The sequence below is a fragment of the Oncorhynchus masou genome, chromosome 21, assembly GCF_036934945.1.
Source record: "Oncorhynchus masou masou isolate Uvic2021 chromosome 21, UVic_Omas_1.1, whole genome shotgun sequence".
NCBI lineage: Eukaryota > Metazoa > Chordata > Actinopteri > Salmoniformes > Salmonidae > Oncorhynchus > Oncorhynchus masou.
This window is the reverse complement of record NC_088232.1, coordinates 36395831-36419968: the sequence shown is the minus strand read 5'-3', so window position 1 is coordinate 36419968 and position 24138 is coordinate 36395831. Positions and strand designations below refer to the sequence as shown.

At 40.4% G+C, this 24138-nt stretch overlaps 2 protein-coding genes across 2 annotated transcripts; both read right to left on the bottom strand.

Annotated features, from left to right (window-relative positions):
• Positions 1-2450: 2450 nt before the first annotated feature.
• On the bottom strand, positions 2451-5245 carry LOC135508255 (cytochrome P450 1B1-like). The gene has a single exon (XM_064928319.1). The coding sequence runs from the start codon at positions 4900-4902 to the stop codon at positions 3328-3330; it is 1575 nt and encodes a 524-aa protein (XP_064784391.1). The 5' UTR covers positions 4903-5245; the 3' UTR covers positions 2451-3327.
• Positions 5246-6898: 1653 nt separating this feature from the next.
• Positions 6899-10102, bottom strand: LOC135508254 (cytochrome P450 1B1-like). Its single transcript, XM_064928318.1, has one exon. The coding sequence runs from the start codon at positions 9797-9799 to the stop codon at positions 8216-8218; it is 1584 nt and encodes a 527-aa protein (XP_064784390.1). The 5' UTR covers positions 9800-10102; the 3' UTR covers positions 6899-8215.
• Between the last annotated feature and the right edge of the window lie 14036 nt (positions 10103-24138).

Here is a 24138-nt window from a genome sequence, read left to right as displayed (position 1 = left end):
GTTCAAAACTTCTTACTTTTAAGAATGATGGAGGCCACTGTGTTCTTGGGGACATTCAATCGTGCAAACATTGGTACCCTTCCCCTGATCTGAGCCTCTGATCTGAGCTCCTGTCTCGGAGCTCTACTATTTCCTTCAACCTCATTACTTGTTTTTTGCTCTGACATGCACTGTCAACTATGGGACCTTTAATAGACAGATGTGTGCATTTCCAAAGCATGTCCAATCAATTGAATTTACCACAGTACTCAAATGAAGTTGTAGAAACACCTCAAGGATGATCAATGGAAACAGATTGCACCCGAGCTCAATTTTGAGTCTCATAGCAAAGGGTCTCAATAATGTTTTTCCGGTTTTAATCTGTAAATATTTACAGTACCTTGTCAGCTCGGGGATTCGATCCAGCAACCTTTCATTTACTGGCCCTACACTCCTACCCACCAAGCACTGTAGACAGGTGTGTGCCCTTCCAAAGCATGTCCAATCAATTGAATTTACCACAGGTGGACTCCAATCAAGTTGAAGAAATATCTCAAGGATGATTAAAAGAAACATGATGCACCTGAGCTCAATTTTGAGACTCATAGCAAAGGGTCTGAATATTTGTTTTCTTTTTGCAAATATTTCTGAAAACCTGTTTTCACTTTGTCATTATGGGGTATTGTGTGTAGATTGATGAGGATTTTTATCCCCTTTAATCCATTGTAGAATAAAGCTGTAATGTAAAAGAAAATGTGGAAAAAGTCAAGGGGTCTGAATACTTTCCGAATGCACCGTATAATAACTTCATTTGAGCAAGTTTGCTATGTTAGGTAAATCATCCTAGAGCAACAGGAAATGGAAACAGGAAACTATTATGTGGATTATAATTTGTCCTTTTTTTCTAGAGTTTATATATTTTTCGTCAAGTTTGACATTTTAAAGTGGAAATTACAAACTTTAGAAGCCTTTTTAAACCTTGAATACACAAATCTGCATTTCCTGCTGTGCAGAAAAATTCTCAGCAACGAAAGAGTGATCAATTAAGATCCTACATCTGTAACAACTTGTATGTGAAATGTAGACGTTTATTTATGTATATCAGTATTTTGTAGCTGTAAGGAGGTGAGAAGAATCACTATGGCCTACAGAGTTACAGTAGTAGTTACGGAGAAGAAATAGAAGACGTCTAAGGGTTGTCTAATTCTCATATATACTCTAAACATTTTCCTAGAGTAATTTCCTGTGTAAACGTGACATATCTGTCTTACATCAGAGCAAATATACTGTGTTCCTATCCTTGTCTTTCAAGAAATGTTCTATGTTTTACATCCACTTTTGTATATACAATACATTTGCGGTTTCAGAGTGAGATATACAGTATAGCTACATTCAAAGTTATCTTTCGGATGGCATTGAGATGGATGGCAGATGCGGTAGATGGCATTCTCTTGAAATACCAGCTCTCACAGTCTCACATCAGAATTAGACGTTCATCCATGTTTCTCAAACGTCAAATTTCGAAATAGTTTCAAATGTCAAATTTCTAAGAAATATCTCAAGGATGATTAAAAGAAACATGATGCACCTGAGCTCAATTTTGAGACTCATAGCAAAGGGTCTGAATATTTGTTTCGGCATTAACTACGAATTTAGAAAATAAAGGTTAAGATAAACTAAAAGTTCTTAATAAGGTTAGGCATGGATGGTTAATGGTTAAGGTAAGTGTTAAGGTTTGGGATAGGCTTAAAACTAATGTATCAAAAACAAATTTCTATCACTGGATTCAAACATGCAACCTTTTGATTCAGCCAGAGGCAGATGCTTATACTCATCTGCAATCCCTTCCCACAACACCCAAACACAGAGCTGCCCAACCCTTTTCTTGGATATCTACCGTCCTGTGGGTTTTCAGTACAACCCTAATTTAACACACCTGATTCTACAAATTAGCTGTGCAACAGACCTTAACTAGCTGAATCTGATATGCTAAATTAGGGTTGGACTGAAAACTAAAAGAACAGTAGATCTCCAGGAAAAGGGTTGGGCAGCCCTGCCCGAGAAAATCCGCACTCACTTCCCCCTAGTGGCTGGTTTCCACGTCATTTCCCGACGTCCTCAGACAGGGACGGACGTCGAATACTGACTTGTATCATGGGTGACCTGGCTGCTTCTGAATCAGAGTGCGTGGGTTAAATAGAGATTACAGCCCAAGTACAGAGTGCCCTGGGTGAAATATTGATGAGTGGGGCCTGTGACTGGGGGTGTTACTGCATGTGCCCCACCAGAGCCAGGGTGTTGGGGTCTGGAGGCAGAGCATGTGTGCTGCTAACACCCAAGGTCCGCATCAATCTTTCATGGCAACACACAGCCTTGACATCATGATCTATTATTACCTCTTTGACCTCCCTGCATTGTCTTGTTCATAGCATTTGTGCTCTCCTAAGACTGAGATACGCCACAGACAGGGCTGAGAAGGAGTATAGGATTTATTGCATGGAGCTCAGAGGCACTATGGATATCATACACTACATGTTTATGACCCAACCAGAACATAATACATCATAATACAATGGAATTGTGTAAGTGCACCAAAACTTACATATCTGAATGGGTCAGAGGATGTATAATTCTTCAGATATCTCAACATGGGCAATACAACACATGATTTCTCCACATCACTGCAACAACAAAGCACTTGCAGTAAAATCGATTCATGACCACCAGTTTATATGCCAATTTGGGGTGGCCAAACTAAATACCCTCATATATAACAAAAGATACTTAAGATTTATTACAAACTGTGACTTTGGGCTGCCACATCATAGTAAATTCTTTAAATTCTTACATATCACTTGTGTAGCAATCTGCACACATATCTCTAAGTTATTTTGGTATTAATTTATCTTGTAGATTAAATTCTACTTTGACATAATACTTTGATGGAGTGAAATTGTCCATAAAACTCAAATATCATGTGTTTCCAATTTTCATGAGAATTTAGAAGGGATATTTTGTAACATGAATTGCTACAATATCTATTTTCCTAAATCTGGAGGGATAACATATCTTGATTCCAAATGTCAGGAATTTCCCATAGATAGCCTGTTCAATAAAATTATAGATATACAAACATGATTCAGTTATCTGTCACAAACAGTGATTATACAATCAACAATCAGATTAGCTAATGATAATAATAATAGTAAAGTATGAATATAAATCTTACGGTTGGTACCTACAGTATTAAAGCATAAACATTCACTGTTGTGTACATACCTTTTATATTACATTGGATTACTGCACTCCATTAATGGGTGCTCTGTTTTAAAACACAAGAACAAGATTTTATGCCCCAGTAAGTAATTCTCCTCTGAGCTTGGCAGAGATCTTGTAGTTCAGGGGCTTCAATGTTAACCCATAGGAGCAGTCTAAGGAGAGTTCCTGACTTGGATTATTTTCAAATGTGCACTGGTGAATCAAAATAGCAGAAAATAAAAAGACCTCCACTTTGGCTATCTGGTCACCGATACATCTCCTCTTTCCTGCTGAGAATATCATCACACTGCTGGTCAGATCCTTGTCAAGGGCACCATTTTCATCTAGAAACCGTGAAGGGTCAAAGAGATGTGGGTCCTTCCACTGTAAAAGGTCGTGGTTGACAGACCACTGGTTGATGAAGACCACTGTGTCTTTGGGGATGTGGAAGCCTTCGATGGTAACATCTGAGGTGGTGGAGTGGGGGATGGTGAGGGGTACAAAGCTGGTGTAGCGCATGGTCTCATAGATAACGGCATCTAGGTAAGCCAGGCTGGCTTTGTCCTCAATACAGGGCAGCCTGTCACGGCCTACCACTTTGTCAATCTGCTCCTGCAGTCTGGTTTGGATGTTGGGGTATTTCACCAATAAAAGGAGCATCCAATGAAGGCAAGTGGACACAGTATCCAGTCCTGCACCAATCAGATCGGACACAGTCCCTTCTGTGTGGGCCTCCGTCAACCCGGTATCACTGTCTGCCTTGTCAATGACCCCAATAATGGCATCACTCATGTCCCGGGTCACTTCAGGGTCAAATGTCTCCCTGTGCTCCACAACCTTGTCTCTCACAAAGGTGAAAAACTCTTTATTGAGGTCTTTGAAGCTCTGGTAGACCCTGCGGACAGGATTTGGGAAATACTGAAGCCAGGGCATGACATCCACCAAGCTGCCAGCCCCCACCGTCACTCCAAACTTGTCCACGCTGCCCAGAAGGGTTCTAAACTCAATGTCATCATGTCCATAACGTTTTCCAAAGCACAGGGCACAGATTACATTGGCAGCAGCTACTGTCAGTTCATGAGCAGGGTTGAAAAACTGTCCCTCAGCATAGAGTTTGAGGAAAGCTTCAATGAGCTCAGTGGCCTCTGCCACAACGTGCTGTTCAAATGCTTTTTTGGTCTGGCTGTTGGCAGAGGAGAAAGCTCTAATGGTGGTCTGAGCGATCTTCCGGTGCGTCCTCCACTGTTTGCTGTAGTTAGTGAATGTCATGCTGTTACCACCAGACACTGACTGAAAAGACACAAAGTTGGGTCTGCCTGCAAACTCTGTGCTGTGTTGAACCAACGCTTCTCGTATTGTTGCATCTCCATTAAGCACCACTATGTTGTTGCAGCCCAGTCTTATCTGATACACGTTGCCGTACTTCTTTGCCATCTTGGAGAAGGTGATATGAGGCATCTGCCCCAGCTGCATGGCATTGCCAACCACTGGCCAGGCAAAAGGTCCTGGTAGCCTTCTCTTTAGTCTGAGATTCCTGACCCACAGACAGGCTTCCAGACAGAAGAGGAAAACCAAGGAGGCGACCAGCACTGGCTGGACCTGTCCACTCCACTCCCTGATGATGCTGCTGCCTTTCACCTCAAAGTCTGTTTCCAGCAGTGCCATGGTTCTAAGATTCTATTTCTGTTGTCCAATTCTTCAAATTTTGAGAGATTACACTTTTTCTTTGTTGAACGTTATTCCTGGTAACCGTATAATTTAAATGGATCCTCCTCTCACCTCAATTCCCCCCAAAATAAAAAAATAAGTAGTCTTTTTTAAAGTATGGTCAGTACTACATTATGATCTGAAAATGTAGGAAATGAATTGAGACAATGAAGAAGGTTTTCAGCACCTCTTACACACTACAGTCTCTGTCTCCTCCTCCTCCTCCTCCGTGCTGGCTTGTGAACAGGCTCGATCAGGTTGAGTGGTTAGCAGTGGTGCATTTGGTGTCCGTCTTCAGATGACCACATTAGAGGAATGAAGATTTCAGCTTTGACACTCCCTTATATTTCTTCTTAGTTGGTGGGAGGGGTCAGGGACTCAGGTTTTTTATTATCTCTCCCCTCCCATTGTGACCACATAGGAGGCATTAAATCTCCTATTCATTTCTTTTAGCACCATGTCGCTCATTCCAGCTGAGTGTCAGTTCTTTCTTATACCTAACACTCAACCCATGGTAAGACAAGGATTGAAGCAGCAAGCAGTCAGGCCTGCCAGCCAAGGGCTAAAACAGAATGAGTTTAGATTTAGCGGGCCAGAGGACCTGAAAGATTGGGCTGCACTACCTTTAAACACAATACAGGTACCACAGGGGATCATTTTAGATGGTTTCTATAAATGGTGTAGTAGTTAGGGTTCCAGATTTCAGTCACAAAGACCACCGCAGCTAAACTCACCCCAACTGAACTCACAGGACACTGATTGGTCCTGTTATATTCTGGATTGTGGAAATTGCTTGATTACCTCTCTAAGGTGGCAGGTAACTTGGCGGTTAAGCAAGATGGCAAGTAACCAAAAGATCACTGGTTTGAATCCCTGAGCTGATTAGGTAAACTATCTATTGATGTGCCATTGAGCAAGGCACATAACCCTAATTGTGCTGGATAAAACCGTCTGCTAAATGACTAGAACATATGTAGGATTTTTTCCTGACAGAAATACAGCAAAATAAAATAAATCAATCAATCAAAAGTTTCAGTGAAGTACCCAGGCTAAGGGAGGACTGCTTGTAACTTTAAAATATTCGGTTGAGCTTTCTTCTGTGGATTATAAACTAATGTATGCATTTTTAATTACACAATTTTTTGATCTGTTATTTTCAGTCCATGTTCTGTTAACTCTAAACACCACTAGGAATAGAATCCAATATATGACTATGAAAGCTCTGGGTTTTGCATCTGGACACAGAACAGAAACAAACAATACACTTGTATATGTTTTATAAGAGTATACATTTACAAGAGCTTTTGTTAGCATAAGGGTCCTTTTATACTTATAAACAAAATAATATAACTCTTAGGCTTGAGGCTTTATCAAAATAGTTCAAAAGTTATTTCAAAACAGGGACCTCTGACAATTACACTAGTAATAAGGCTATGGAGAGAAACACATAACTTTTAGAAAGTAGACCTACTGGGGGTTCAATGCTGTTCAGCAGGAATTCATCTACTATCGAATTATGTGCTCTGATGGTGATGCTTGCTGCAAGGAGAGATTCCTCTGTTATATGATGTATTGTTGCCAAACCAGATCACAATTCAAACACATTTGATGTGTTTTAACAGTTTGGGTGAGATCAAACATGCAGGACTGGTGTAGACTAGCTGTAAAACATAATGATTGCAACCACTTGTTTACAGTTTTACTATAATTGATTAAGTATTGTATTATACAATGTACCTTAAAGTGTGAATCCCCATAATAAATGTTACTTTGTAATTTTTTATGCACCACCTCATATTCATTCCTCTGTACATGGAGTGTGTTACTACGAAGAACAACACATGGAGAGGAGAATGCAATCCTTCCGGTGATGAGGTACTTAATGAGTTAATGAATGACAAATGAGAGAGAAGCAGAAGCAGAATCAGTCACTATCAGCCCCTGATTGATTTAAACATTGCTTTATTAATTCCAGATGTAGCTTATTTTTCAATCATATAAAACAAACAAACCAACAAACAAAACAACATATTTTCAATCATGAATCCTTGCCTGGACATTCAACACATGTTGTAGTTGAGTTTCTTGGTTTGAGAGAGGCAGATATTCTGAACAATATTTAATACATTTCTGAAAACATGTTCTTTGACAAAGGTGACATTACATCTACAGATTTCAGAGCCTTGAGGTTTAAACATGCATGCATTTTTGAAAATACATCGAAACTCCATTGACTTGTGTAGTAATATTGTATTTAGTGACAGCTGGTTTGGATATGACGGGATGGGTTGTGTAGCTGGAGTGCCTGTTCAGTAAAGTAGATTTCTGAGAAGATCAATAGGGTCAGTGTTTAGAATTGGTCCTCTCACAACTGTTCATCAGCCTTATCAGTACCATACCTCTAGACTCCAGTAGAAACCCACCTCTCCATTGAAACACCTCCAAATATTGTTGGAGATACTGAGTGTAAAGTTGCACAGAGGCAACAGTGCTGTTAACGCTGAATTGTCTTCACACGGTAGGCTATGGAAAATACATATCTGGATTTTCCTTTAGCAGTTCGTCAGCATCTGTCAACAGTATTCAATGTGCTCATATGCATGGTGTACAGTAGATAGTGGATTTGATTATAATACTTAACAAATATTGTTCATACCTGAAAGATATATATTTAATTTAAATTGTGACAGCTTTGTCTGAAAACGATAAATACATTGAAACATCACCATGTTAATAACAGACATCCACAAAGTCCTCAAGGCAACAAACTGTGGTCCTTCAGGTGTGACTACAACATTCACAAACACTCACAGGCATATTACACTGTGATATAACCTGCCATTGACTGTTGAGGAATATTCTAGTTTCCTGCACATATTTTCATATGTTAACATGCTGAATACTGTATATGAAGTACGCCCAAAACTCAAAATATATATGAAACAAAAGTATACTTCCTTAAAGAAAATAATCAAGTACATAGTTTGAGAACATGTTCAAATTGATTGACCCCATGACCCCTGGCCCCCAACACAGGAGAAAAAGCTCCACCTAGCAAACTTTCCATCACTGTAATCATACTTTCAATCCTGTATCAACAACAATGCAAACATATTAAATTGTGATCAGATATTAATTAAATATTAAATATGAAATATTACACTCAACAACAACATTCAGTGCATGTTTACTAATACTCACTGTAAAATATCATTGCTTGGCAAACTTATAGTTTCTGCTGGCCTTGAGTCACAATATTGGGATGAGATTTTTATGCAGGTGACACCAGACCGAGCAGCTTCCCCCTGAGCTTGGTTGTGATGGTGTAGTGCAGGGGCTTCAGTGCGAGCCCATAGGAACAACCAAGGGTCAGGGTCTCTGAGGGGTTGCTCTCAAAGGTACACTGGTGAAGCAAGATGGCTGTAAATAAAAAGATTTCCACTTTGGCAATCTGGTCGCCAATACATCGCCTCTTACCAGTGGAGAAGATCATGACGCTGTTAGTTAGGTCCTTGTCAAGGGCACCACTTTCATCTAGGAAACGTGACGGGTCAAAGAGATGTGGGTCCTTCCACTGTAAAGGGTCGTGGTTGACAGACCACTGGTTGATGAAGACCACTGTGTCTTTCGGGATGTGGAAGCCTTCGATGGTAACATCTGAGGTGGTGGAGTGGGGGATGGTGAGGGGTACAAAGCTGGTGTAGCGCATGGTCTCATAGATAACGGCATCTAGGTAAGCCAGGCTGGCTTTGTCCTCAATACAGGGCAGCCTGTCACGGCCTACCACTTTGTCAATCTGCTCCTGCAGCTTGGTTTGGATGATGGGGTATTTGATCAAAAGCAGGAGAATCCATTGTAAAATGGTTGACATTGTGTCTTGGCCGGCTCCAATAAGGTCTGTGACTGTTCCTTCTGTGAAGTCTTTGGTCAGTCCACTGTCCTTTCCATGCTCAATCACATTAATGATAGCATCACTCATGTCCCGGGTCACATCAGGGTTGAAGGTTTCTCTGTGCTGCCCCACTTTGTCTTTCACAAAGGCAAAAAACTCCTCATTTATGTGTTTGAAATTCTGGTAGACGCTGCGGACAGGATTTGGGAAATTCTGAAGCCAGGGCATGACATCCACCAAGCTGCCAGCCCCCACCGTCTCTCCAAACTTGTCCATTTTGCCTAGGAGAGTTCTAAACTCAATATCATCATGGCCATAACGTTTTCCAAAGCACAGGGCACAGATTACATTTGCAGCAGCGACTGTAAATTCATGAGCGGGATTAAAATATCGTCCATCTGCACTCATTCTCAGAAATACCTGCACAAGATCCATAGATTCTCCTAAAACGTGCTGCTCAAATGCTTTCTTGGTCTGGCTGTTTGCTGAGGAGAAAGCTCTAATGGTAGATTGTGCAATTCTCCGGTGCATTTTCCACTGTTTGCTGTAGTTAGTGAATGTCATGCTCCTGCCTCCTGAAATCATCCGAAAAGACACAAAGTCAGGTCTGCCTGCAAACTCTGTGCTATGCTGAACCAATGCTTCTCGTATTGCTGTGTCGCCATTAAGCACAACTATGTTGTTGCAGCCCAGTCTTATCTGATACACGTTGCCGTACTTCTTTGCCAGCTTGGAGAAGGTGATATGAGGCATCTGCCCCAGCTGCATGGCATTGCCCACCACCGGCCAGGCAAAAGGTCCTGGCAGCCTTCTCTTGAGCCTGAGATTCCTGACCCACAGACAGGCTTCCAGACAGAAGAGGAAAACCAAGGAGGCGACCAGCGCTGGCTGGACCTGTCCACTCCACTCCCTGATGATGCTGCTGCTGCCCTTCACCTCAATCTCTGTGTCCAGCAGTGCCATGGTTCTAGATGATTTATTACCTATTCCCGGAGACAGATATTGTGAATAGAAAAAAACAGTACAAAAAAAATCCACTTTTTTCAGCACTCTCAGTCAGTTTTAGCCCAGCTTACTTTTCAAAAGTGATTTTGTGATATTCAATTTCAATTAATCAATCTAATATAAAACTAGTTAAGTTAGTTTAAACTCCAAAGTGTCCTGCTGAGACCATGGTGACAGTCTCAGTACTTATTGGGAAATGATCTCAGATTAAGCTTGGTGAGTTATGGTGAAGTTGTTCTCCAGTCACACTTTTCAGCAAGATGTAAGACCTTAGTGACTAGTTTTGCTTCAGCACGGTGTCTTATATGTTTGCAGTCTGTGGGCAGGGCTCAGCATTATTTTCATACTCCTCCCATTGTGGTAGCCCTGCACTATATATTATCTTTCTGCTGTTGGACCTCGACGCGCGCCGCGCACTAGGAAACAGAGCGCGCAAGAGCAACCGCTGTCCCCGGAGGTGAGCTCCAGTAACTAGTGACAAGTTTAGGAGGAGAGTGACGATTATTTTACAAACTCGAATAGTGACAGACGATCCTATTTTAAATTGTTATGCTTTCTTATACTTAGAAAACTCAACGGCGCAGTTTGGTACAGAAAAGCGTATAGCGGTTTGTTTCTCATATAGTCGATAACGTAAGGTTGGCTTTTGTGCGCATCTGCACGGACATTCTATTCTCTCCATAATTAGCCTAACTGAAACTCTGTTTAGTCTCTTTCATAAAATTATGAATGTTCTCATGGTGCCATGTAGCCTAATACATGTATTTAAAAAGCAAGGGTTTTCATTAAGTTGTACTACTTTTCAGGTACTGTGCAACGGGTTGTTGCATATTGCGTTCTTTTAGTGCTGCATATAGCAAGTTGTATATCTTTGTGATATTATTTTAAATCACTCAACTACCTCGTGGTTCAAATCGAACTCTGAAGGTCAGTGAAAGTTGCGTATGAGCCTACCCGAGTCCGAAGGTTTCCATAATATTGCGCAGAAGATTAAACAAATAATATTTGTAATAATACAATTATGTTAGATCTCCCATCACTGTCTGAATTTCCTTTCTTGAATAGCCTAAATTACATTTAGCTTATTGAACTAGGGATGGGTAACTATCAGAAGTGTTTAAATTAAATTAACCCCCATCTTGATAAGGTCTTGGGTGGCTCTTACACGTCTATCTAGTGATATAAAATTAAAATGACCCATAGTTCACATGGATGCAACTAAAATAATTATCCAAGTGTGGATTGAAATATTGTCTATAGACCATATATAGACTTTTTATTTTGTCATTATGAAGAACTTCCTGCCTGTGTAAAACTATCAGGCAGGTTATTTAAAAATTATAAATACAATGTTGCATTTGCAATACAGGTAAATAGAAAAGCTTGCCTTACATAAGTATGCTTATACAAACACCTCTAAACATAAAGTACGAAATCTTATCAGAGAAAATCCATGAAAAATTTATATTCATATTTTCAGCAGGTCTCATGCTACAGCATTTCTTCAAGCCTTTACAAAGCATAAAAGTGGCTGTAGTTTTGCGTGGGAGCCATGTTTCAGATATGAGCCAGCAACCTGGTCTCAGAGCCTTTCATATTATTCTGTACATAATCCGAGACACTCCATTTAGTATGGTATGTTATGTTTCGTATATTTGCATAGGACAGATGGTTACTTAAGGCAAAAACCAAAAGATTGAGAGTTCGAATCTTTAGCATTTTAGATAATTAGCAACTTTTCAACTACTTACTGTTTTCTAGCTACGTTGAAATAAAATCCCCTGCCCTTAATCTTAACCCTTTTAGCTAACCCTTCCCCTAACCCTAACCTTAAGCCTTTTAGCTAACCCTTACCCTGAACCTAAAGTCTAGCAACCCCAAAGTTTGCGAGTTTGAATTTAATCACAGACATCTTTAGCATTTTAGCTAATTAGCAACTTTTCAACTACTTTTTAGCTACTTTGCAACTACTTCCCCTTCTCCTAACCTCAACCGTAACACTTTTAGTTAACCCTTCCCCTAACCCTACCTTAACTCCTACTCTTAACCCTAACCTTAACCCTAACCCTGGGCTACCGAGTGGGGCAGTGGTCTAAGGCAAGTGGCATCACCACAGTCCATGATTCAAATCCAGGCTGTATCAGATCCAGCTGTGATTGGGAATCCCATAGGAGGGCACACAATTGGTCCGGGGTAGGCCGTCATTGTAAATAAGAATGTGTTCTTAACTGGCTTTTCTAGTTAAATATTTTCTTGTATAAACTTAACCCCTAGCCTAGCTAATGTTAACCAGCTAGCTAATGTTAGCCACCTAGCTAGAATTCGTAACATATCATATGTTTTGCAAATTTCTAACATACATGGTCAAGAAAAAGTATGTGAACCCTTTGGAATTACCTGGAATTCTGCATCAATTGGTCATAAAATTTGATCTGATCTTCATCTAACTTAAATTAATAACACACAAAAAAGTATATGTTTTCATGTCTTTATTGAACACACCATGTAAACATTTACAGTGCAGGGTGGGAAAAGTATGTGAACTTTTGGATTTAATAACTGGTTGACTCTCCTTTGGCAGCAATAAACTCAACCAAACATTTTCTGTAGTTGCGAATCAGACCTGTACAACGGCCAGGAGGAATTTTGGACCATTCATCTTTACAAAACTGTTTCAGTTCAGCAATATGTGAACCGCTCTCGAGGTTATGTCACAGCATTTTAAATCAGGTTGCAAAGCAGCCCCAAACCATGATGCTCCCTCCATCATACTTTACAGTTGGGGTGAGGTTTTGATGTAGGTGTGCAGTGCCTTTTTTTCTCAACACATAGTGTTGTGTGTTTCTTCCAAACGAATCAACTTCATTTTCATCTGTCCACAGAACATTTTGCCAGAAGTGCTGTGGAACATCCAAGGGACTATTTTGCGAACTTCAGACTTGCAGCAATGTTTTTTTGGACAGCAGTGGCTTCTTCCATGGTGTCCTCCCATGAACACCATTCTTGTTAAGTGTTTTACGTATCGTAGACTCATCAACAGAGATGTTAGCATGTTCCAGAGATTTCTGTAAGTCTTTAACTGACACTCCAGGATTCTTCTTACCTCATTGAGCATTCAGCACTGTGCTCTTGCAGTCAGCTTTGCAGGACAGGCACTCCCAGGGAGAGTAGCAACAGTGCTGAACTTTCTCCATTTATAGACAATGTGTCTTACCGTGGACTGATGAACATTAAGGCTTTTAGATATACTTTTGTAACCCTTTCCAGCTTTATGCAAGTCAACAATTCTTAATCTTAGGTCTTCTGAAATCTCTTTTGTTTGAGGCATGGTTTATATCAGGCAATGCTTCTTGTGAATAGCAAACTCAAATTTTGTGAGTGTTTTTTATAGGGCAGGACAGCTCAAACCAACATCTTCAATCTCGTCTCATTGATTGGACTCCAATTAGCTTTTGGAAAAGTCATTAGCCTAGGGGATCACATACTTTTTCCGACCTACACTGTGAATATTGAACCCCCCCCCCCCCCCTCAGTGTCAAATAAGATATTTGTGTTTCTAGTTTTCTCACCAACTGTGAAGTTTATTTTTGCAGGGAGGTAATGACCCTAATTGAAGGCACTAACATTTTCAAAGTGTGAGGCAGTAAGTTAGGGGGACAGAGACTTCAGTAATACTCCAGCACAGTCACTCATTATTGGGGCATGAGTAAACGGGAAAGGGGGAGGGGGAATTCTTGCTATGGGTGTTACAGATTTTTTTCTATGTTTTGGTCTAGATTATTTAATCATTGCATAGCCTATTTTCATAGCTGAGGTTAAATAATAGTAATTAAAGACATGCTCCGGTACTTTGGCGACTACTAAGTATTTTTAAACCTCCCACTTTGGGCTAGATGTGTCAATGTGTAGTTCATACATGCATAATCTATTACCTCACGTAGCCAGTTTGAAAGCTACTGTTTTCTGGAAGCTGTGTGATGACATTTTCCATACATTTACCGTCACGTGGGCCAGCCCACTAGCAATTCAAGTTTCAGCCAATGAGCTTCAGTCCCTCGGCATTTGAGTGACAGCCAGCAAGACGCACACACAGTAGAGCGAGAGAGCCAGCAATGACGTGGTGCACATATCAAAAGTACCAGAGAATATCTTTAAGAGATCAATCGGCCAAGCCTTTCTTAAGTTGATTCAAATATTATTTGAGCTGAGGTTTTATTAAAAACTGTAGAGTCCTCATTACATGCAAGGTTGGGTAGGTTACTTTCTAAATGTTACTAGTTGCCTGTCCAGAATTGTAATCAGTAACGTAACTTTTGGATTACCCAAGATCAGTAACATAATCTGATTACTTTCCCCTTAAGAGGCATTGACGAAGACAACAAGGATCCATCAAACACATTTGGTGTGTCATCATAGTGGTCTCTGACTTGTAGACAGACTCGCTCAGGTAGAACAAACTTAAACTTGCCCCTTTTTTCAATGGTGAATTGAATGTCATTGAGAAAACATGGTGAAAAATTATATATATTTTTTAGCAATCATCCTTTCTGAATTGAGCAATCTTTACATTAAACATTGACATAAGCCAAAAGATGTATTATTATTCTAAGGTATGACTGAAGTACAGTAATTTTGAAAGTGGGAAGAAAGGATGCTTTCAACATAAAAAATGTTAAACTACATAAATAACAACAGAAAAGGTTGTAAGGGTGAAAAAACCTTTTGTGTTTTTTTTTAAATGTCTTGTTCCTCTGAGACTTGAAATGGAATACAGGTAAAATCATGCAATGTAGAGCATTGCTCAAACGTCAGAAGGTACATTAAACATGCTCTGTATGTGTATTTTCTACTACTAGGTTTAATTGGTTGTTTCTTTTAATTGCTTGAGAGAAATGTGAAAAGACATCATTATTCCATAGTTTGGATACAATTGAAGCCACAATCTTTAATTCTGCATATTATACCTTCAATGAGGTAAAGTTTTGTTTGACCCTCTGTACTTCAAAATGAAATTGGTCTCTCTTTTCTGTTTTTGATAGTTATCCAACTTCATAACTATGTCTAGAAGCTGTTCACTTCCCTCTCCCTGTTTTGTCAGCAGAAATGTGGTGTTCCTGAAAACACGAAAGCATCCAGCATGATTCCTCGGTTAACCAAACACAGCAATGTCAAATCAAATCAAATTGTATTGGTCACATACACATATTTAGCAGATGTTATTACGGGTGTAGGGAAATGCTTGTGTTCCTAGCTCGAACAGTTTAGTAGTATCTAGCAGTTCACAACAATACACACAAATCTAAAAGTAAAAAAATGGAATTAAGAAACATATAAATATTAGATGGAGCAATGTTGGAGTGGCATTGACTAAACTACAGTAGAACAGATACAGTATATACATAGGAGATTAGTATAGCAGTATGTCAACATTATTTAAACATTATTAAAGTGACTAGTGTTCCATTATTAAAGTGCCCAGTGATTCCAAGTCTATGTATATAGGGCAGCAGCCTCTAAGGTGCAGGGTTACGTAATTGGGTGGAAGCCGGCTAGTGATGGCTATTTAATTAACAGTCTGACGGCCTTGAGATAGAAGCTATTTTTCAGTCTCTCAGTCCCAGCTTTGATGCACCTGCACTGACCTCACCTTGTGGATGATAGCGGGGTGAACAGGTAGTGACATGGGTGGTCCTTGCTGATCTTTTTGGCCTTCCTGTGACATCGGGTGCTGTAGGTGTCTCAGAACAGAAGACACTGCTTCACTTGGATGACTACTTCTCGCATGTCTCATTGTTCTCTCGCTACAGGGTAATTCTTCTGTGTGTGTAACACTACACCATAACTGACCTCCTCCTCCTCCTGCTCTCCTTCATACATATGTGGCCACTCGCATCCCCATCACCTCTAATTAGAGCCAGGGTTACAGCAGGCGGGGGCTCATGTGTGTTCTTTTTGCGTGTGGCTGCCGTGTTTGCCTGTGATTATCTCCTGTAACCTGGCTGTGAAAGTTTGTCCCTGACCCCAAGCTGACTCTGCTGGGGTGGGGAGAGGAGTGGTGGGAAGGGACTGGGGATGGGAAGGGGCTTGGAGGGCTTCAAGGTTGCATATAATGCTCTGGCGGCCGGCGCGTGGAGACAGGACCCACGGTAGACCAGGCTGCCCCAGCCCTGGAGCTAATCATTGTTTACTAGTCTAATTTCCACTTCTCAGTGAGCTACTGTCACGCACAGCACCGACAGGCAGGAAGGAGGGGGGCAGAGAGGAGAGGAAAGCCAGGGGTCCAACAGGCAGTTGCTGAGCCGGTGGGACTTGGGAAAGAGCAAAGGGGAATGCAGGAATTTCAGTGTAGATTAGGCTTTAGAAAGAACACGGGTGAGCCAATATCGAAAACAAGACTGCCAAAAAAAACCACACAAACCAGTAAACAGACCAACCAAAACATCCCCTGGGCCTTGGACATCCCAGTCAGCCAAGGAGGTAACCACCAGACATTGCTAGTTTGAGATGCTGAAGTTTGAGATGACTGCATTTTTTCAGGGCTGGCCATGTACGGTATGAGGTCACAAAGACAGACACTCCTCACTGGGCACACACTGGTGAATCAACATTGTTTCCACATAATTTCAATGAAATTACATTGATCAAATGTGGAAGAGACGTTGAATTGGTATCTGTGCCCAGTGGCTCACAGCTCAAACATGGCCACAGTCTTGACTGCAGTATAAAAGGAGGACTTAAAAAGGAACATTTAGGCATCATTCACTTTAGTGGAATGATAACATCCTGACACAGTAGTTGGGGGAAAGTAGAGCTGACACGTAATGTGCACAAAGATAAACAACACTTGTTGTAAATCTTGAAGTGTATAAATAGCCTAGCTCTTGGCCTGTGCAATGACGCCACCTTTTCACACGAAAGCCATGACGGCCAAAATCTGTTGAACCTTTTTAATTAGTATGAAAATGCTATTAAACTAAGTGTCATTGAATAACTGAAACCTTTTCACATGTTGAGGACATTTTCCCTGCATTCAAGATCTGTATATCCTCGAAGCATCCATGCATGGATGCTTCGAGGATATACAGATCTTGAATGCAGGGAAAATGTCCTCAACATGTGAAAAGGTTTCAGTTATTCAATGACACTTAGTTTAAGAGTGTTGCAATCTATTCATAATTCAAGACAAAGAGTAACATAAATGACTAATGATTAACAAAGAGAATAATATACATAAAAATGAATGTGGCCATGAATATGGTATGAGTTTACAATGAAATTGCTTGTCATGCAGAACGTTCACCCCATGTACTTCGCTCAGTGATCTGAGTGGCATGATCATAACAGCCTGGTTGTGTTTAAAATATATATACAGTGCCTTGCGAAAGTATTCGGCCCCCTTGAACTTTGCGACCTTTTGCCACATTTCAGGCTTCAAACATTAAGATATAAAACTGTATTTTTTTGTGAAGAATCAACAACAAGTGGGACACAATCATGAAGTGGAACAACATTTATTGGATATTTCAAACTTTTTTAACAAATCAAAAACTGAAAAATTGGGCGTGCAAAATTATTCAGCCCCTTAAGTTAATACTTTGTAGCGCCACCTTTTGCTGAGATTTCAGCTGTAAGTCGCTTGGGGTATGTCTATATCAGTTTTGCACATCGAGAGACTGAAATTTTTTCCCAATCCTCCTTGCAAAACAGCTCGAGCTCAGTGAGGTTGGATGGAGAGCATTTGTGAACAGCAGTTTTCAGTTCTTTCCACAGATTCTCGATTGGATTCAGGTCTGGACTTTGACTTGGCCATTCTAACACCTGGATATGTTTATTTTTGAACCATTCCATTGTAGATTTTGCTTTATGTTTTGGATCATTGTCTTGTTGGAAGACAAATCTCCATCCCAGTTTCAGGTCTTTTGCAGACTCCATCAGGTTTTCTTCCATAATGGTCCTGTATTTGGCTCCATCCATCTTCCCATCAATTGTAACCATCTTCCCTGTCCCTGCTGAAGAAAAGCAGGCCCAAACCATGATGCTGCCACCACCATGTTTGACAGTGGAGATAGTGTGTTCAGGGTGATGAGCTGTGTTACTTTTACGCCAAACATAACATTTTGCATTGTTGCCAAAAAGTTCAATTTTGGTTTCATCTAACCAGAGCACCTTCTTCCACATGTTTGGTGTGTCTCCCAGGTGGCTTGTGGCAAACTTTAAACAACACTTTTTATGGATATCTTTAAGAAATGGCTTTCTTCTTGCCACTCTTCCATAAAGGCCAGATTTGTGCAATATACGACTGATTGTTGTCCTATGGACAGAGTCTCCCACCTCAGCTGTAGATCTCTGAAGTTCATCCAGAGTGATCATGGGCCTCTTGTCTGCATCTCTGATCAGTCTTCTCCTTGTATGAGCTGAAAGTTTAGAGGGACGGCCAGGTCTTGGTAGATTTGCAGTGGTCTAATACTCCTTCCATTTCAATATTATCGCTTGCACAGTGCTCCTTGGGATGTTTAAAGCTTGGGAAATCTTTTTGTATCCAAATCCGGCGTTAAACTTCTTCACAACAGTATCTCGGACCTGCCTGGTGTGTTCCTTGTTCTTCATGATGCCCTCTGCGCTTTTAACGGACCTCTGTGACTATCACAGTGCAGGTGCATTTATACGGAGACTTGATTACACACAGGTGGATTGTATTTATCATCATTAATCATTTAGGTCAACATTGGATCATTCAGAGATCCTCACTGAACTACTGGAGAGAGTTTGCTGCACTGAAAGTAAAGGGGCTGAATAATTTTGCACGCCCAATTTTTCAGTTTTTGATTTGTTAAAAAAGTTTGAAATATCCAATATATGTCGTTCCACTTCATGATTGTGTCCCACTTGTTGTTGATTCTTCACAAAAAAATACAGTTTTATATCTTTATGTTTGAAGCCTGAAATGTGGCAAAAGGTTGCAAAGTTCAAGGGGGCCGAATACTTTCGCAAGGCACTGTATATACATTTTTTAGGTGGTAGATCAGCTTCAACATTACAGATATATTGTGGCTTCTATGAATGTAATTGTTTGCATAATTTCCAATCGCCCATATATATATATATATATATATATATATATATATATATATATTTTAAGTGAAAAGTTTGCACACACCTACTCATTCCAGGGTTTTTCTTTATTTTTTACTATTTTCTACCTTGTAGAATAATAGTGAAGACAAAAAATTATGAAATAACACATGGAATCACGTAGTAACCAAAAAAGTGTGAAACAAATCCAAATATATTTTCTATTTGAGATTCTTCAAAGTAGCCACCCTTTGCCTTGATGACAGCTTTGCACACTCTTGGCATTCTCTCAACCAAATCCACCTGGAATGCTTTTCCAACAGTCTCATAGGAGTTCCCACATATGCTGAGCACTTGTTGGCTGCTTTTCCTTCAGTCTGCGGCCCAAATAATCCCAAACCATCTCAATTGAGTTGAGGTAGGGTGATTGCGGAGGCCAGGTCCTCTGATGCAGCACTCCATCACTCTCCTTCTTGGTCAAATAGCCCTTACACAGCCTGGAGATGTGTTGGGTCATTGTCCTGTTGAAAAGCAAATTATAGTCCCAACAAAGCGCAAACCAGATGGGATGGCATATCACTGCAGAATGCTGTGGTAGCAATGCTGTGTCACACCCTGACCTTAGAGAGCCGTTTTATTTCTCTCTTTGGTTAGGTTAGGGTGTGATGTGGGGTGGGCATTCTATTTGATGTTTTCTAGATTTCTTTATTTCTATGTTTTGGCCTGGTATGGTTCTCAATCAGGGACAGCTGTCTATCGTTGTCTCTGATTGGGAATCATACTTGGGTAGCCATTTTTCCCTCCTTTCAGTGTGGGTAGTTAACTTTGTTAGTGGCACTTAGCCCTGTAAGCTTCACGGTTGTTTATCTTGTGTCTTGTTTTGGCATTCCTTAAATAAAAAGAGAAATGTACGCTCACCACTCTGCACTTTGGTCCACATCCAACAACACCCGTGACATGCTGGTTAAGTGTGCCTTGAATTCTAAATAAATCACAGACAGTGTCACCAGCAAAGCACCCCCACACCTCCTCCTCCATTCTTCACGGTGGGGACTACACATGCAGAGATCATCAGTTCACCTACTCTGCGTCTCATAAAGACACAGTGGTTGGAACCAAAAATCTCACATTTGAGCTCATCAGACCAAAGGACAGATTTCCACCAGTCAAATGTCCATTGTTCGTGTTTCTTGGCCCAAGCAAGTCTCTTCTTATTGGTGTCCTTTAGTAGTGGTTTCCTTGCAGCAATTTGACCATGAAGGCCTGATTCACACAGTCTCCTCTGAACAGTGGATGTTGAGATGTGTCTGTCACTTGAACTCTGTGAGGCATTTATTGGGTTGCAATTTCTGAGGCTAGTAACTCTAATGAATTTATCCCCTGCAGCAGAGGTAACTCTGGAGCTTCCTTTCCTGTGGCGGTCCTCGTGAGAGCCAGTTTCATCTGAACATCATGTCTTAAAGTCATGATGGACTGTTGTTTCTCTTTGCTTATTTGTGCTGTTCTTGCCATAACATGGACTTTGTATTTTGCCAAATAGGGCTATCTTCTGTATACCACCCCTACCTTGTCACAACACAACTGAATGTCTCAAACGCATTAAGAAATTAAAGAAATTCCACAATAATATAACTTTTAACAAGGCACACCTGTTAATTGAAATGCCTTCCAGGTGACTACCCCATGAAGCTGGTTGAGAGAATGCCAAAATCATTTTAAACACTATTATTGCACACAGAGTGAGTCCATGCATCTTATTATGTGATTTTGTTAAGCACATTTTTACGCCTGGACTTATTTAGACTTGTCATAACAAAGGGGTTGAATACTTATTGACTCAAGATAGTTCAGATTTCCCATTTTTATTAATTACATTTTTTTTGAAAACCATAATTCCACTTTAACATTATGGGGTATTGTTTGTACTTTCCAAATGCACTGTATGTCCAACGATGACCTCTTAAACTGAGGTGAGGTGAGCAGGGGTGCAACTTTCACTGGGGATGGACATGTCTCCCCCACATTCTGAAATTACATTTTTGTCCCCCCCTCAGTTTTATCATTGGAATGTGATACAAATCAAAGCAACATGTGCTTTAGGACCATGCGGACGCCTCCGAGCGGTCGGGTAGGCTGTTTGGAGTGTTAATATGACTGGATAAAAAAAGTATAATAATAATAATAACTATGTCTCCCCCACTTCTAAAACCAATGTTGTGCCCCTGCTGGTGAGTCTCATTTATGTTAATACAGAAATATTAACTTATGGACACAGGATGTTTTCCATTGGACTCTTTGTTCAAAGACAGCCATTGAAAAGCATAACATTTCAATCTTATTTGAAGTGGGGGTTTTTCATGATACACATGCAACTCAGAATAAAAAAAGAATGTTCACAAACTAAATGCTTTCATTGATTTGGAATGGACAAAAGGGGGAGGGATATAGGCTACATGTATAAAACGGCATCATGTATTTACGTTAACCTAAACAGAATTGGGTTAAGTTATTTTTAATGTTTCATGAACCTCAATGATTTGTTTTACTTATGTCTGATTACTTATGCCTGATAGTACTTTTCATGTCATCTAAATGCTTTCTTTCTGATGCATAGGACTAAAATGTTTATTTTTCCTCATTAGAGTATTGCAAGGTTATTGTTATTTTCCTCTTGGCACTCTTTGTTATGTCTAGGCCCTGATTAGCAAGCATTCCCATCCTGTTCGCGTGGTTATTGTTGAAGGGCCAAATTACCTGTAGTTAGGCTACTTCGGCCGCCGAATTGCAGCTGATACTATTTTTGTGCGCTCTGTAGGCCTACGTGCCGCTCGCAGCCTCTGTTTGCATAACCTGTTGAACTAGAGACAAGTCAAGTCTAAATGACAAAATCAAAGCTGGAACAGAAAGCAATTACATCAAACTCTTCCTGAGGAAATGATAGCGTTTGCTCACCTCGGATGCAGAATTTCTGTCACGGAATGCCCTTGCGTGTAGACCTAATGTGTACAGGATTGATGGTTGTGAATCCACTGACAGTTGGGTTGCGGTCAATAACCTCAAAGATATGTAAATAACGAGATTACGAGAAACAATTGACTAGGCCTACTATTCTGTCTGAAAAGAGCACATTGTAGGCCAAGTTTGATTATTTGTCTTATTACACATGTTCAATATATATTCGTTTCTCATTTGCGTTATAAGAGTGTAAAAAAACATATTATAAGGATGTAATAACACAATATTTAGTGATAAAATCTCCGTGATAGGCCTAGTTTGGAGGATAATAAACTTGCCTAAATATGCGCAGAATTAATTTCTATAGGCTACTGTATTATCACTGAAAGCTTACATCCAAATTTAAACAGGAAAAGTGTCGCATGTAGTCATGTCCTCACCCTTCACGACGGTCTGCGTGACATATTTTTACTTTAGGTGGCACTGATTCGAAGCCATGCATTATGTACAGTTATTTGTTTTTCTCATTTGAGTTTTTGCGTGCTAAGGAACGGAGCAGAGATGAGCTTGCGTGCCATGCCGGCCTAGCGTGCGCGGAGCTTGGTCACTGAGCCCCAGACTCCCCAGGGAGCAGAGGGTGGAGATTCTACTAAGAGATTAAAATGAGCAGGAGAAGGGAAAAAGTACAAGTAGAAATGCCTTCCAGATGACCCCGATTTTGTTAGCTCATCTGTGGCTGTCTGACGGACCCGTATTAGGGCACAGTTTAATTACGCATTCCTGACCCTGGGTGCCTGATGCGTAATGATGACTCCACTAGTGCTCCAGATAACGAATGTTCATTGCCAAGGTTTTCTTTGAATTACCCCTACTGCGCAACTCACTGGTCAGATCCCATTTTCAGGTACCTGGATTAGATATTTGTGAGAATATTTGCATATCATAATTTAGTTATTCAAATAGTTCCATGTACCTTAGTGACTAGTCATACTCTTCTCAGGAACATGAGCTTAAAGCAACAGAACATAGGATCATTTTCATCCCAAATTGGTTAAAATGCTCTCTTCTTTCCTTCCTAAATAATCAGAGTTTATAGTTTACTGGATTGCTAATTATCACTGTCATCAATTATTTGGGATGAGCAGCCAACAAAATCAATGTACTGTATGTTTAATTTTGATCTCATTTTGGAATGTCACAGTTTATACTTGTCTACTCCATTTCATTGGTTAAATTACAAAATGTTTCCAAAAACTGGAGATGGAATGTGCTGGGGCTTTGCAGCAAATTGTCTATTGTGTAATTAAGGGGTCATTTGTAAAAATTAAGAGGAAATGAAGAGCCGGGGCCAAGGCCCAGTTCTTGTATTTACTGGGAAAGCCACAACACTCTCTTCATCATCCTGTATTATTATCTCTATCTTGTCATTCAGCAAGTCTTCAGCATTCTAGAAACCGTATCACTCTATAAGCTTTACATTTGTACATTTTACCAGGAGCTGTATGGAAAAGTTTTAATGATTGATACCTTCATAAATTGTACATTCCCCAGCAAGAAACCAAAAATTGTCTCTCAAACAGAAGGGGGAACTAAATAAATGTCACCGACAACAAACAAAACGAAACAGGTGGTGTTCAGGAGGTGTTTTGAAAGACACTCATGGGAGCGTCCACTGAAAGTTGACTAGCAACAACAAACAACTGGGACCGAAAAGACAGCCACCATGAGTGGCCACTAAATTTGCCCAAGAAGAGGCAAACGAAATTAAAACCCACACCAAACTTATAGAAAACCAAAATGTGGAGCAAAACTGAAACAAGGAATATCGGATAAAGAATTGCGTCTTAGATATCAAATAGTGAGCGACAACTAAAGGTGTTAGCCCTCCACATCTCTCAAGATCACTGGAGCACTGGGCAAGCAACTCTTAAATATCAGCACAGGTGAAATCACTTCTGACTAACGAGATGACAAGCCAGCACAGGTGTAACACATAATGACTGACAGTGGCGTGTATTCATGGATGCCAAGGGAAGCCAGGCTTCCACAAATACACTACATGACCAAAAGTATGTGGACCCCTGCTCATCGAACATCTTATTCCAAAATCCAAAAGCATTAATATGGAGTTGGTCCCCCCCCTCCTGTTGCTGCATGGAAACCCATTTCAAGAAGCTCCCGACAAACAGTTCTTGCAGTTCTGACGTTGCTTCCAGAGGCAGTTTGGAACTCGGTAGTGAGTGTTGCAAACAAGGACAGACAATATTTTA

Bases quoted from the DNA above. Each gene is read 5' to 3' on its own strand.
- LOC135508255 (XM_064928319.1), bottom strand. From the start codon at position 4,902: ATGGCACTGCTGGAAACAGACTTTGAGGTGAAAGGCAGCAGCATCATC.
- LOC135508254 (XM_064928318.1), bottom strand. From the start codon at position 9,799: ATGGCACTGCTGGACACAGAGATTGAGGTGAAGGGCAGCAGCAGCATC.